This window comes from Oncorhynchus tshawytscha, linkage group LG24 (assembly GCF_018296145.1).
Source record: "Oncorhynchus tshawytscha isolate Ot180627B linkage group LG24, Otsh_v2.0, whole genome shotgun sequence".
Taxonomy (NCBI): domain Eukaryota; kingdom Metazoa; phylum Chordata; class Actinopteri; order Salmoniformes; family Salmonidae; genus Oncorhynchus; species Oncorhynchus tshawytscha.
The window spans coordinates 7,399,114-7,414,575 of NC_056452.1; the positions used below are offsets into that span (position 1 = coordinate 7,399,114).

Sequence of the window (15,462 nt, forward strand, 5' to 3'; positions counted from 1 at the left end):
GACGTATCACAACCGGCTGTGACCGGGAGTCCCACAGGGAGGAGCACAATTGGCCCAGCATCGTCCAGGTTAGGAGAGGGTTTGGCCGGGAGGGCGTTTGTTGGCTCATCGCGCTCTAGCGACTCCTTGTGGAGGACCCGGGCGCCTGCAGGCTGACCTCGTGGTCAGTTGAACAGTGTTTCCTCCGACACATTGGTGTGGCTGGCTTCCGGATTAAGGCAGGTGGGTGTAAAGAAGCGCGGTTTGGCGGGTCATGTTTCGGAGGACGCATGACTTAACCTTCGCCTCCTGAGCCCGTTGAGGAGTTGCAGCAGAGGAGATGAGGAGATGAGACAAGATCGAAATCGGGGAGAAAATTGGGGTAAAATACAACAACAACAAAAAAATATGATACAATTTTAAACTTGGCCTTTAATTCTAAGGCGCCTAGAAATGCATTGAATTAAACCTTCATAAATGGCGAAAAAGACAGTTAAAAAATTAATCATAAGGAATAAGGTTTTGAAGTGTCTATCCTATATCTAGGCGATATAAGAAAGCTCAGGGAATATTTTAGTTTTTTTGGGCACATATTTAACCAATTGTTTTTGTTGCCACAAAACCACCTCCATACTTCCATTTGTTTGTATGGGTTACCTTCAGACGAGTCCCATGACACTTGTGGGGGTCATAGAGCAAAACGGAGCAATGTCTCCCCTTTCCATAGTGGGGTCATATTAGTTTGTATCTCAAACGGTTCCGATGCTACAGACAGAAGTTGGCACATCAGTGTTACCGACTTCAGACGAGTTTAACATCCGCTCGTCATGACAGTGTTAAAATTAGGTGAATTAAAATGTTTTCACAAAGTTATACTACACAAAAAGGACACCTTTCGTGGAACGACACTGCTACTACATTAACTGTAATGAAAGTATTGTTTTTGAACAATATGTTAAACAGCAATCAAGCTGTTGAAATCTCCCGTGGTGGGTGTATCCTTTTGTTGTTAGCTAATGTCAAAGCTTGTTACCAAGAACTGCCTTCTCCCAATTGGCTGTCGCGCAGTCGTGTGAGTGATTGGTTGGTTATTGGTGGATTTATAGGTTGGACAGTTAACTGACGGATAACTTACGTCCAGTTGGCTCCCTTGGGGCTGAACATGGGCCGGACACTCCAACCGGAGCCAAACATGTTGAGGGATTTGGAAAAGCAATCGTTGTAGATGATACCGGTGTAGACAGAGAAGATTCCCATCAGCAGGATGATGTAGCGTCCAGCGAATACCATGTTGAACATCTGCCAGGGCAGGGAGAGTATGAACACACATTGGAGCACTGGCCTGGGTCATGTTCATTGGCACAGAAAGGAAAACAATGGACAGAGAGGGAAAACGTAGACCAGTCCAATAAGAAACACTCATTTTAATTTCCCTTTGTAAAACGTTGGAAAATGGTTTCTGTTGCGTACCCTAATGAACACGACCCAGGCCTCACCGGGTAAAGAATGTCTGCATCCGTCATTGCCTGTACCAGCCATCATTCAACACTCAACTACACCAAACACTAAAACATTACTTAAATTGCCCCAAGTTATGTAGCCTACTGTACAAGAGAGGGTAGTTTGCCAAATTAAATCTACAATACATTGGCCTAATTATCTCCTTCCTCCCAAAGTGTGCACTTGCTCACATCCCTTCACTGACTTTAAAGGAACTAAGTGTTATAAGAAACATGGTGGAAACTCCCCCTGGCCCATTCATTCCCCAATCCAATGCTTTTAGGTTTGTGAGAAGTAGTGAACGAGTGCACACTTCAGGAGAAAGGAGACATGAATCGGAAGCACACAATGTCATCGGCGCTCTTGGTGGGACGTACCTCGTTGTCAGTCTTCTGGGAGAGGATGCGGCTCTCTCGGATGACCAGGTAGAGGGCGGCGCAGGTCATCAGCACACCGTGACCCATGTCCCCGAACATGACGGCAAACAGGAAAGGGAAAGTGATGATGGTGTAGGGTGCTGTAGGAAGGAGCACACAGTAAGACACATCTCAGTGGACAGTACAACACAATGGCATGGGGGAAAACAACAACAAGATACAGATAGAGACACAACAACACAAGAGACAAAACAAGACAAGAGACAAAGCAACACAAGACACAAAACACACAGAGACATAACAGTTATGTAGACACAACAAAATAGACAGACAAAACAACACACAAAGACACAACAGCATACATAGACACAACAACAACGACAGAAAGACACAACAACAACAACAACACAGAGGCACACAGTGTAGACTTGTATGTCACCTGGGTTAATCTCCCGGTAATTTCCGATCCCGTAAGCGTCCACGATGTTCTGGAATCCAGAGGTGAACTTATTGGTCTTGTTGAAGGTGGGCGGAGTCTGCTTGGTGGTCATCCTGTTGAGAATGGAGGGCACTGTGGAGCCACTCCTCTCCTGTAAAACACACCAAGCCACAATGAGTCACCGCTATGGGGTGAAGTTTGCCCTAGGTACAACTCTAGGATCAGCTTCCCCTCCCCCAATCCTAACCTTAATCATTAGTGAGGAAAATGCAAATCTGACCCAAGATCAGCATCTAGGGGAAACTTCACCCTATACCAGAATTACCTGACAAATGCCAATTCACCTTCGCAAGCCCATTACAAACCTGATACAGCCAATACACAAACACCATTTTCATATTTTCAGATGACTCAGTGAGGAGGTTGCCACATCACTTAGACCAATGAGTAATGGGAGAAGGAACAGACCCCAGGTCAATTCTGCAGACCAAAGACTGGGCAGAAGCACTGTTGTATTTGGCTACATGATAACATTACATCAACGTTTGCCTATTCCTGTAATTTCATTTAGCTTTAGATAAGAACAGGGCACAGAAAGAGTACGTTCCATAGACCTCTGGGTGAACTGGTGAAAATTGTGCGTGTTGTTAGTTTAGTTTGCCTGGCAAAACAGATTGCACAATGACAATCTGTATGTATTTGATATCTAGCAATATAATTTCTCCCTTTATTATGATTACTGTCCAATTCCAAGTATTTCTATCCAACTCAAATTCTAAGGTGTTTATAAAGAATGCAATTTATTGTCGTCTTGTATTAAATTCCGAATTTTCATCATCAAAACAGGAAGTGAGGTAATGAACTAAAGGGAGGTTCCTGCCTCAGAGCTCTAATCCTTCTGATTTGAAGACCCTACTCACCGTTCCTCGGCGCAGGGCGAACTGGATGGAGTCCAGGTCGGATACAGGGCACCACACCTCGGCGATCAGGCACTTCTGGGTGACGTCGATGTTGCACAGGTTCAGCGTGTGGTAAATGGCCTTCATCTTCCTCACCTTGATGAACCACACCCTCATGGTCTTGGCTGCAGCCTGGAGCACCCTCTGTCTGTGGTCCTCTGTCTGGTTCAGTACCTGCACGGGAGAAAAGAGGGTTTTGTTAGCCCGTTGAGCTAAAGCCTAGGTATTATAACGCAAGTCTTCAGGTCGTTGGTGCAGTTTAATGATTAAATATCTGGTTTTGGACCTGCACAGACAACAAGATGGTGTTAGCTAAGCCTAGGTAGTAGGTATTATCTCAGGGGAGCTAAAGCAAGTCTTCAGGCCTCAGATGGTTCAGACATAGACCGTGTCCAAATACCCATACTTGCGTTCTAAATAGTAGCCATTTTAGGTATGCGAAAATATTACGTTTTATAGTATATGACATTTCCAAAATCGAGTATGCTTTAAATGCCAGGATGTTATACTCACTTCGGCTTTTCATCGAGTAGAATTCGCTGCACACTTTTGAGGAAAATAATTGTCTTTCCATGTGTTTGACAACAGCTGATACAGTCATACATAATGAGATAAGGGGACATACTGTAATCAAGTGAGCAAATAGCGGGTATCAATGAAATTGCACATTAGACGACGTATTCTTAGGAAGGGTGAGCCGAGTATGTTGATATTTTTTGCTTACTGTATTAACTTTGACTAAACAGTATGTAGTTTTAGTAAGTAGTAGGAAAAACAGATTTCGGACACGGCCACTAAGATTTAATTTATTTTAAAAAGCTTGCGCACGGTGACACCCCTGGAGGGCAGGGTTAGAGGAGGACAGAGGGAGTCTTCCCTTTCAAGCAGAAACACATTATTTTTTTTATAAGGATAGAGTTCAACACAATTATTGTTATACGAGGCGAAAAACCTCTACCGACTAGTACTGAGATACTGCACATCCCAACATCAAGAACATTGTGCGACTTAAACCAACAGTATCAAGGGACTGTGTAACACAAGCACACACATAGAAATGTGCTTTCCGGGACAATTTATGATTTCCATTGCATATGCTGTTGATTAGCATGCAACACTGTCACACAAATACAAAAGCCCTGTGAAACAAGAATGATGTTTTGGCAAACACAAGCCTGAGAACGGAACAAGGGGTAACTGGGTAACTTCCCTCACTTGCAACAGTGAAGGGTGGCGTTCCTACCTAAAAGACGTTGCATCGCATCAACCGATCGTTACACGCCACACCATCGACTGCATAGTTGGGCATCATATTGCTGTATCATATGATGTGGTTATTTGATATGCAGGCGTCTGCAACGTAGTCAGGCAGAAACAAATCATTTGGGACAGTTCATGGGCCCTGATTGGATGGAACTCCAATCATACAATCATACAGTGCCTTCAGAAAGTATTCACACTCCTTGACTTATTCCACATTTTGTTGTGTTACATCCGGAATTCAAAATGGATTAGATAGATCATTATTCTCACCCACCTAGACACAATACCCCACGATGACAAAGTGAAAACATGTTTTTAGAATGTTAGCAAATTTTCTGCACATTATACTTTTATAATTCTTCAAGCGCTGTCAAGTTGGTTGTTGATTGTTGCTAGACAGCCATTTTACAGTCTTGCTATAGAGATTTGAGTCAAAACTGTAACTAGGCCACTCAGAAACATTCAATGTCGTCTTGGTAAGCAACTCCAGTGTATATTTGGCCTTGTGTTTTAGGTTATTGTCCTGCTGAAAGGTCGATGTTGGAAAGCAAACTGAACCAGGTTTTCCTCTACTACACTATCTACCAAGTGAGTTTTCATCTATATTATTCTTGCCGTCTATTTACCACCACAAACCGATGCTGGCACTAAGACCGCACTCAACTAGCTGTATAAGGCCATAAGAAAACAAGGAAATGCTCATCAAGACGCGGTACTCTTAGTGGCCGGGGACTTTAACGCAGGCAAACTTAAAATCCGTTTTGCCTAGTTTCTATCAGCATGTCACATGTGCAACCAGAAAAAAAAAACTCTAGGCCACCTTTACTCCACACACAGAGACACGTACAAAGCTCTCCCTCGCCCTCCGTTTGGCAAATCTGACCATAATTCTATCCTCCAAGTTTTCCTGCTTACAAGCAAAAACTAAAGCAGCAAGTACCAGTGACTCGCTCAATACGGAAGTGATCAGATGACATGGATGCTACGCTACAGGACTGTTTTGCTAGCACAGACTGGAATATGTTCCAGGATTCATCCAATGTCATTGAGGAGTATACCACCTCATCGGCTTCGTCAATAAGTGCATCGACGACGTCGTACCTACAGTGACCGTATGTACATATCCCAACCAGAAGCTTTGGATTACAGGCAACATCCGCACCGAGCTAAAGGCTAGAGCTGCCGCTTTCAAGGAGCGGGACACAAATCTGGACGCTTATAAGAAATCTCACTATGCCCTCAGACGAACCATCAAACAGGCAAAACGTCGATACAAGACAAAGATTGAATCCTACTACACCGGCTCTAACACTCAGGGCTTGCAAACTATTACGGACTACAAAGGAAAACCCAGCCACGAGCTGTCCAGTGATGCGAGCCTACCAGACGAGCTAAATGCCTTTTATGCTCACTTTGAGGCAAGCAACACTGAAGATTACACAAACGGATTACCAGGACATGTACTCAGAGCATGCAGTGTGGTGCCTGGACAACAACCTCTCCTTCAATGTGAGTAAGACAAAGGAGCTGATCATAGACTACAGGAAAAGGTGGGCCGAACAGGCCCCCATTAACATCGACAGGGCTGTAGTTGAGCAGGTCGAGAGTTTCAAGTTCCTCGGTGTCCAAAACACCAACAAACACAGCAATACAGTTGTGAAGAGGGCACGACAACACCTTTGTCCCCCTCAGGAGACATAAAAGATTTGGTACCCAGAACATCAAAAAGTTCTACAGCTGCACCATTGAGAGCATCCTGACCAGTTGCATCACCGCCTGGTATGGCAACTGCTCTGCATTTGACAGTAAGGCGCTACAGAGGGTAGTGCGAACGACCCGGTACATCACTGGGGCCAAGCTTCCTGCCATCCAGGATCTATATACTAGGTGGTGTCAGAGAAAGGCCCAAAAAATTGTCAAAGACTACAGTCACCAAAGTCGTAAACTGTTCTCTCTGCTACAGCACGGCAAGCAGCACCGGAGCACCAAGTCTAGGTCCAAAAGGCTCCTTAACACCTTCTACCCCCAAGCCATAAGACTGCTGAATAATGAATCAAATGGCCACCTGGACCTCCTGGACTATCTACATTGCCCCCCCCCCACACAAACAGCAGGGTTTCAACATATATGATTTCATCAAACATAACTACGCTACATTTTATCTCTGGGACACTCAGGATGACAAATCTGAGCAATATTACTGAATGTAAGTACATTATTTACCTTCAGAGGTGAATGTATCAAACCAGTTGCTGTGATAAAAGTTTTTTGTTGTTGTGCACTCCCCTCAAACAATAGCATGGTATTTTTTCACTGTGATATCTACTGTAAATTGGACAGTGCAGTTAGATTAACAATACTTTAAGCTTTCTGCCCATATAAGACATGTCTATGTGCTGGGAAATTTTCTTGATACTTACAACGTTTATGCTAATCCCATTAGCGCACGTTACCTCAACTGTCCCAGTGGAGGTACACCGATCCCGTAGAGGTAAAAAAAAAAGTCTCGCGGGTAATAAAATAATATTTTGATTTTAGTTTTGGGTCAAAGAAAACGGTTAAAATCACCAGCTAAAAACGAGTTGAATTTAGGAAATCTGTTCCCAAATAATCCCACAAATCAAATAATAGATATGTAATTGTGTCTCGATAAATTTAAGGTATGAAATTATTGTTATGTTGCGGCCCTCAACCATCAGCTCAGCCAAAAATCGTCCCCCTGCTGAATCTAGTTGCCTACCACTGGGTACGGTGTCCATATTAGGATACATGTAGCATCAAATGACCAAATCTCCCTCTAGTGGCCTCATGGGTAGAATGTTATTAATATGCCTCATCATTATTTCTATGTCAAACAATTTTGTTATATTTCAGTCATCTGTGATGTACATAAAGTGTCATATTGGGATGCAAACCCAAAAGTGAATACATACTCTATATCTGACATGGTGTCTTTGTTTTTTAAAGCCCATAACCATGTGTGTGAGGTGTATACCTTGGTTTCAAGGTAGATTTGTTTGACAACCAAAAAACACTGTGTCCCTGATTTTGTACACTGCAGTAAATGGTTAAGTGACAATGTGTTCATTGTCTTGCATACCATCTGGAGGTCGTCAATACGGGTGTTGACCCCAGCAGCCATCTCCTTCCTTTCCTGGGGAGTCTCGGGGCAGGGGTAGAGGGAGGCCCGGAACCTGGAACACACAACCAACAATTCACATACTGACTTACAATTATACTGTAGGTAACCATAGAATTAGATTTATTAGAAAACAGACATTCCCATTTAAATTAATGTTCCGTGATCAGATAACGAAACGTCACAACTGATAAACTCGGGTATCATCATTCTGGCCCAAGATTCCCGACTTAAAAGGGTCGTTGTAGTGGTTATTTCCGTGTCGGGAACTCGTATATCTACATTTCTGACAGCACTCAAACGCTAAATTAATGGACGAACTGGGTACTGACTAGTGGTTGTAACGTACCCCTCACATATCTTCTTGACTCTGTTCTTCAGCTGATCGCCTTGGAAAAAGATGATGAAGACTGACTTGTGGACTTGGTCGCCCTGCAAGAGAGAAAGAGTCAATCATCTCACCAATCAAGCAGTGACTGTCGTTGGAACAACTTATTGAACAACGCATATTTCATTTTTTTTTTGCCCTGGCTCATTGGGTGTTAGGTTGCACAAACTTGGGTGTGTATACGTTTCTGTATTTTTCATCTTTATTGGTGTGTCAAAGAAAAACATTTTTGACAAACTTTTTATACTTAATAATTTTTTATCCTTTTAGGTGCTCAGTTCACAGACAGGCGTGTATACATAATAACATTTAAAAAAATACATACACAAAGAATCGAAAGACAGTAGAGAATAAGAACAAACATACAACACAACACAAAACACACACACATTTATTTTTATTTTTTATATGAAGTAAGATTTTAAAAACGTTATTGACAGACCGTGGCGGGGTCCTCCAGAGGGTCCTCGATTTCTGCCTGACGTAAAAAGACGTTGCCGCGGCACACTCTCCACAGCATCCTCTCAAAGGTAGGGATCCTCTCCCGGCTGATCACCCCAGCAACAAACCTGCTCGGGCCAAATAAAAATATTTCAGATTCTGGCCAATCAAATGCACTGTACATGATCCCTCTGGGTTGTCGTGACATTTTTCCTGACATAGGTGCCTGGTCCCAGATCTGTTTGTCCTTTTGGCATAACAACAACCATATGAGTTGTTACAGAACAAATTGATCTGGGACCAGCCTAATAGCATTTACCCCAATACGTCAACAGGAACAGTGCAAAACAAATGTGTTGAAAGATGGATGAGCCCAAGTTGTTTGCTGTTCTGTCACTGTGTGTCACGCCCTGACCTGAGATATCTCTGTTTTCATTATATTTTGGTTAGGTCAGGGTGTGACTAGGGTGGGTACGCTAGTTTTTCTATTGTCTAGTTTTTTTTGTATGTGGACATGAGTGGAGGACATCCTGGACCTGGGAGGAGGTAATGGCAGGGGACAAGACCCTGCCATGGAAGCAGGTGGAGATAGCACAGGAGGAACGGCGACGATACGAGGGGAGACGGCTAGCACGGAAGCCCGAGAGGCAGCTCCAAAAAAAGATTGGGCGGGGCACACGGGGAGATTGGCAGAGTCAGGGGTTAGACCTGAGCCAACTCCCCGTGCTTACCGTGGGGATTGTGTGACTGGTCAGACACCGAGTTACGCAGTGATGCGCACGGTGTCTCCACCTCGCATTCATAGCCCGGTGAGCTCTATACCAGATCCTCGCATTTGCCAGGCTAGAATGGGCATTCAGCCAGGACGGATGGTGCCGGCTCAGCGCTCCTGGTCTCCAGTACACCCCCTTGGACCAGGATATCCTGCGCCGGCGCTGCATACTGTGTCTCCGGTGCGTCTGCACAGTCCAGTGTGTCCTATGCTAGCGCCCCGCACTTGCCAGGCTCAAGTGAGCATCCAGCCAGGACGCATTGTGCCAGCTCTATGCTCCAGATCTCAAGTGCGCCTCCACAGTCCAGTACATCCTGTGCCGCCTCCCGCACTCCCCTGCCCTGAGTCCAGTCTGTGCCGCCTCCCGCACTCGCCCTGAGTGCCGCCTCCCCGCACTCCAGCCCCTGAGGTGCGTGTCTTCAGCCACCAGCCCGTGCAACCTGTACCGGTCCCACGCACCAGGCCTCCAGTGCACGCCCTCCAGAGTCCAGTACATCCTGTGCCTGCACCTCCAGAGTCCAGTACATCCTGTGCCTGCTCCTCGCACTCTCCCTGAGGTGCATGTCTTCAGCCTGGTGCCACCTGTACCGGTCCCACGCACCAGGCCTCCAGTGCGCCTCCACAGTCCAGTACGTCCTGTGCCTGCTCCTCGCACCCGCCCTGAGATGCGTGTCTTCAGCCCGGTACCACCAGTGCCGGCACCACAGTCCAGAGCTTCCGGCGATGCATCAGGTCTCCAGTGCGCCTCCACAGTCCAGAGCTTCCGGCGACAGTTCCCAGTCCAGAACTTCCGTCAACGTTTCACAGCCGGGACATCCAACGACGTGCCACAACCCGGAACCTCCAACGATAGGCCACAGTCCGGAACCTCCAACGACGGGCCACAGTCCGGAACCTCCAATGACGGGCCACAGTCGGGAACCTCCAACGACGGGCCACAGTCCGGGGCCTCCAGTGATGATCCGCAATCCAGAGCCTCTGGCGATGATCCACGGTCCGGTTCTACAAAGGCGGAGGGGGGCGGCGTCCAGAACCGGAGCCGCCACTGAGGGTAGATGCCCACCCGGACCCTCCCCTATAGGTTCAGGTTTGCGGCCGGGAGTCCGCACCTGTCACGCCCTGACCTGAGACATCTCTTTATATTTTGGTTAGGTCAGGGTGTGACTAGGGTGGGTACGCTAGTTTTTGTATTCTCTAGGGTTTTTTGTATGTCTACAGTAAGTTGTCTTTGTGCATTCCAGCAGCTTCACGTTTCCTTTGTTCTTTATTGTTTTTGTTCGGCGTTCATTTAATAAATAGAGAATGTATGCATACCACGCTGCACCTTGGTCTCCTTCATATGACGAATGTGACACTGTGACTATAGATCATAATGAGTGTCAATTTCCCTGCTTTTGTTGGTGTGGCAGCTTCATATGCTGCCATTGACCTACTGACACGCACTCACACTTACTTGCTTACGGTTGTCCATCGTATCAAAGGATGACTTCCACTTCTGAGTTAACAGTGAATTCTTTGGTGACAGTAGAGTCCAATCCGAGATCCACAAACTTTATTGCAGGTGGGGCATATGCAGTCTGTGTTGTTTTTGCTGTCTATTTGTGCTCTTCTCCTCCCACCTCTGTACACCGCTCTGGCAGAGCGGAACGGTCGGCAGCAGCATCCTCCAGGTCTGTGGGTTTGATGTTGCACTTCTTCAGCAACGTTTTTAGCTGGTCCTTGTAGCGCTTCTTCTGCCCCCCTATAGACCGCAGGCCAAGATGTAGCTGGCCATACAAGATCTTCCGAAGCAAGTGCTCCTGAGACATTCTAATGACATTCCCAAGCCAGTGCAGTTGGTGTTGGGTGACCATGGCCTCCATACTCTTGCAGTTGGTCTAAGCAAGTATTTCTGTATGGGGTACATGGTTGCGCCAGGTGATTCCCAGGATGCGCAGCAGGCATCTTATGCGGAATCGCTCGAGCTGCTTGTTGTGGCGATTGAGTGACCCAGGCTTCACAGCTGTAAAGAAGTGTGGTGATGCAGACGGCTTGATAAACAGCGTCTTTGGTGTGGAGGTGGAGATCCCTGTTTTGGAAGACCCTGCGTCTGAGTTTTGCAAAGGCAGCTGATGCTTGCTTGATCCTAATTTGAATTTAAAGGTAATTGTTGCAGTCCTCAGAGAAGATGCTGCCCAGGTATTTGAAGGACGTAACATCACCTTTGCCAGGACCTTGACAGCAACAGCCAGAAGGGATATCCCCTGGCTGTTGCTGCAGATGGACTTGTCACCCTTGTTCTTATAGATGGTGACAATATTTGCATCCCGCTGCTGTTAGCGGACGATCTCCCGGTCCCAAACATCACTGATGTACTGGTGGTGCGTTCTAGTGCAGAAGTAACCCTTCTTAAGTAGCTCTGCCTGGATGCTGTCAGCACTAGGAGTCTTGTTGTTCTTGAGGGATGGATAGCTGATAACACCTCTTGGAAGGTTGGCAAATGATTGAGGTCTTGAATAGGTGGACGGACAGGCAGTTCTGCCAGGATGGAGTGGTCTGTCGGAGTGTGCTGATTGAGTCGTGCTTCAAAGTGGTCAGACCACCTCATCAGTATCTGGTTTTGGTCCGTCATGAGTCAGACCATCAGCTGTTTTCATGGGGGTGATGTAGCGACTTCCCGGGCCATAGATAGCTTTAGTTGAGTTGTAGAAATTGTGCATGTCGTTTTTATCTGCATAAATTTGGATTTCCTTCGACCACCATTTGTTATGCAGAGTACGCAAGGTTGTTTGCACTTCCTTGCGCGATGCATGCCATTACTTGCGAAGGGTAGCAGATGTGCGGCTGGTGAGAGTAGCCCTGTGCGCTTTGTGCATATTGTCCAGTAAGGTTGTGATGGTGTCAGAATTCTCATCAAACCAGTCCTGATGTTTCCTACCATTGTAGCCAATGCAGTGGGCTGCTGCCTGATAGAACACTGAGCTAATAGAAGCCCACTTCTGGTCCATGGGGTCCTCTGCGTTCAGAAGAGGCTCAGTCTCCCTCAGCCTTTCAGCGAGAGAGCGGCGGGACTCGACCCTTACTGTTGCTTTCTCAAGCCGGATATAGTGCAGACGCCTCTTACTGGACTTCTGCAGATATTGGGGGGGGGGAGTATTCTCACCTGGAGTTTAGCCAGTGTCATACGGTGATCTGTCCAGCATTCTGCACCCCTCATGACACGTGTCAGCAGGATGTTATTAGTGTCACAACGTCTCACTATGACGTAGTCGTCCAGGTGCCAGTGTTTGGAGCGTGGGTGCATCCATGATGTTTTATATTTGTTCTTCTGCTGGAACAAGGTGTTAGTGACAATGAGATCATGCTCGGCACATAGAGTTAGCAGTATCATGCCGTTCTCATTGACCTGGCCAACACAATGCCTACCCAGCACTCCACTCCATATCCTGTTTTTCTGTCCCACCCTAGTGTTGAAGTCACCTAGGCCTTATCTAGTGATTGGTAGAAGCAGTCCTTTGCCTCATTTTCAGATGGTAACGTTGGTGCATATGCACTGAGAAGAGTAGCATAACGCATCTTGGCTTAGGGGATATGGAGAGACATGAGCCTTTCACATTTGTTTCGGTGAGGCTGGGTGGAAGGCTGGAAGGCTCTTAATTGCCAGTCCCACACCGTGCTGATGTTGTCCACCCGGAGGGGAACCTGACCAGAAGAAGGTGTAACCTTCTCCCTCCTCTTTCAGGGAACCTTTATCCAGGAACCTGGTCTAACTCATGGCAGCAATGTCAATGTTATAGCGCCTTAGTTCTGCAGCAATCAAAGCTGTTCTCCGACGGGGTCTATTGCTATTATCGTCAGTGTCCAAAAGAGTTCTGATGTTCCATGTCGCCAGTTTCAGGGGAATTATTTTCTTTAATATTTTTTGACCGCTGAGTGGAACTCCCGATAGGTGCGGAAGCCTATCCACACACACACACACACACAGCCCTGAAATTATCAAGCATGGATCAATGCCTGGCTCAAAGTTAATTGAAATCAGGGTATATTTTAAGAGGCCAGTAGTTTTTTTTATACACCATCCACTACCATCTTTCATTTAAATTGCCTGTTAATGCCTATAGGCCAAAAAGAGGTGACTTGGACATCTATGAGTTAAATGATCCCCACGACAGCTAGAATATATTTTTCCTTGGGCTACAAAATAATATTACAGCATGCAATGGTGTATGTATTGTACAGCTGATTGTACAGCATTCAATGTACAGCTCAAGTGCCCTATAGGGCGTTACTCTAATGTATTGTTTGTTAAAAGTACATCTCCTAGAACACCAGTGTTCCCCCTATTTTCAGTGTCCGAGGGCTTGGAAGTTTCTTTGGGAAAACTGCTGTACGGTGTACGGTGGTGCGTGTGTGTGATTGTGTGATTGTGTGTGTGTATCTCACCCCAGTCGGAGCGGTGCTCCCCGGCCACCCTCGTTACCCTCCATTAGGGCTGACGACTCTTCCATCAGGGCGGGGTCCTCCATCTGTGGAACATAAGGAATATGATGATGATGGAGATAGGAGGAAGATGCAATTTAATCTGGTGTTACAAACCAGCAACCACTTTGTTAAGATACACTACATATACAAAAGTATGTGGACATCCCTTCAAATTAGTGGATTCGGCTATTTCAGCCACACCCGTGTATGCACCAGGTGTATAAAATCAAGCACACAGTCATGACATCTCCATAGACAAACATTGGCAGTAGAATGGCCTTATTGAAGAGCTCAGTGACTTTCAATGTGGTACCGTCATAAGATGGTAACAACAAGTCAATTTGACAAATTTCTGCCCTGCTAGAGCTGCCTCAGTCAACTGTAAGTGCTGTTATTGCTAAGTGGAAACATCTAGGAGCAACAACAGTTCAGCCACGAATTGGTAGGCAACACATGCTCACAGAACAGAATTGGACAGCCGAGTGCTGAAGTGCGTAAAAAAGTCTGTCCTCAGTTGCAACCCTCACTACCGAGTTCCAAACTGCCTCTTGAAGCAACGTTAGCACTTAACTGTTCATCGCAAGCTTTATGAAATAGGTTTCCATGGCCGAGTAGCCGCACACAAGGCTAAGATCACCATGCACATTGCCAAGCGTCGGCTGGAGTGGTGTAAAGCTCGCCGCCATTGGACTCTGGAGCAGTGGAAACGAGTTCTCTGGAGGGATGAATCACGCTTCACCATCAGGCATTCTGACGGATGAATCTGGGTTTGGCAGAAGCCAGGAGAACGCTACCTGCCGAATGCATTGTGCCAACGGTAAAGTTTGGTGGAGGAGAAATAATGGTCCGGGGCTGTTTTTCATGGTTCGGGCTAGGCCCCTTAGTTCCTGTAAATAGAAATCTTAACGCTACAGCATACAATTACATTCTAGACTATTCTGTGCTTCCAACTTTGTGGCAACAGTTTGGGGAAGGCCCTTTCCTGTTTCAGCATGACAATTCCCGCGTGCACAAAGCGAGGTCCATAAAGAAATGGTTTATTGATATCGGTGTGGAAGAACTTGACTGGCCTGCACCAAGCCCTGACCTCAACCCCTTCGAATACCTTTGGGATGAATTGGACCGCCGTCTGCGAGCCAGGCCTAATCTGCCAACATCAGTGCCCGACCTCACTAATGCTCTTGTAGCTAAATGGAAGCAAGTCCTCGAAGCAATGTTCCAACATCTAGTGGAAAGCCTTCCCAGAAGAGTGGAGGCTGTTATAGCAGCAAAGGGGGCACCAACTCCATATTAATTCCCATGATTTTGGAATGAGATGTTCGATGAGCAGGTGTCCACATACTTTTGGTCATAGGGATTGAGGAAAACAGAGGTTGTGTTCCAGGTGAACTACATTACAGATGTTGCATCAATCAATGGTTGTGTGCCATGTCATTGACTGAGCAGTCTGTCATCAAATTGCTATATCAAATGATGTGGGTAGCTGATATGTTAAAAACCTATCCAGGCGTTGTGAGATCTGGCATGCATCCGCCTGGAACGTGCCCAAAATATTGGAGTGGAGGTACTCGCTGACCTCGTCAAAGAACTGCTGGGTACGTCGCAGGATGTGCTTGAGCTCGGTCAGCTCCAGGAAGTTCTTCTTCAGGGCTTCCTGGTTGGTGTTGATCTCCTTCAGCTCGTTCTCCAGCTTCTCAAACGTGGCCTGACAATCAAACAGAGACAACCAATGAGATTGGGCTTT

The 15,462-nt window shown here is 46.3% G+C and overlaps 1 protein-coding gene across 3 annotated transcripts in view; it reads right to left on the reverse strand.

The window, feature by feature from the left end:
- The window catches only part of LOC112223786 (V-type proton ATPase 116 kDa subunit a1), a 40,043-nt gene that overhangs the window by 18,157 nt on the left and 6,424 nt on the right, over window positions 1–15,462 (reverse strand). For all 3 annotated transcript variants that reach the window (XM_042305258.1, XM_042305256.1, XM_042305257.1), the window contains exons 5-13: window positions 15,295–15,423; window positions 13,680–13,762; window positions 8,487–8,613; window positions 8,006–8,088; window positions 7,618–7,711; window positions 3,216–3,428; window positions 2,296–2,446; window positions 1,857–1,996; window positions 1,115–1,278 (exon numbers count right to left, since the gene is read on the reverse strand). In XM_042305258.1, coding sequence (XP_042161192.1) covers window positions 1,115–1,278; window positions 1,857–1,996; window positions 2,296–2,446; window positions 3,216–3,428; window positions 7,618–7,711; window positions 8,006–8,088; window positions 8,487–8,613; window positions 13,680–13,762; window positions 15,295–15,423 — 1,184 coding nt within the window. The remainder of the gene's footprint in view (window positions 1–1,114; window positions 1,279–1,856; window positions 1,997–2,295; window positions 2,447–3,215; window positions 3,429–7,617; window positions 7,712–8,005; window positions 8,089–8,486; window positions 8,614–13,679; window positions 13,763–15,294; window positions 15,424–15,462) is intronic.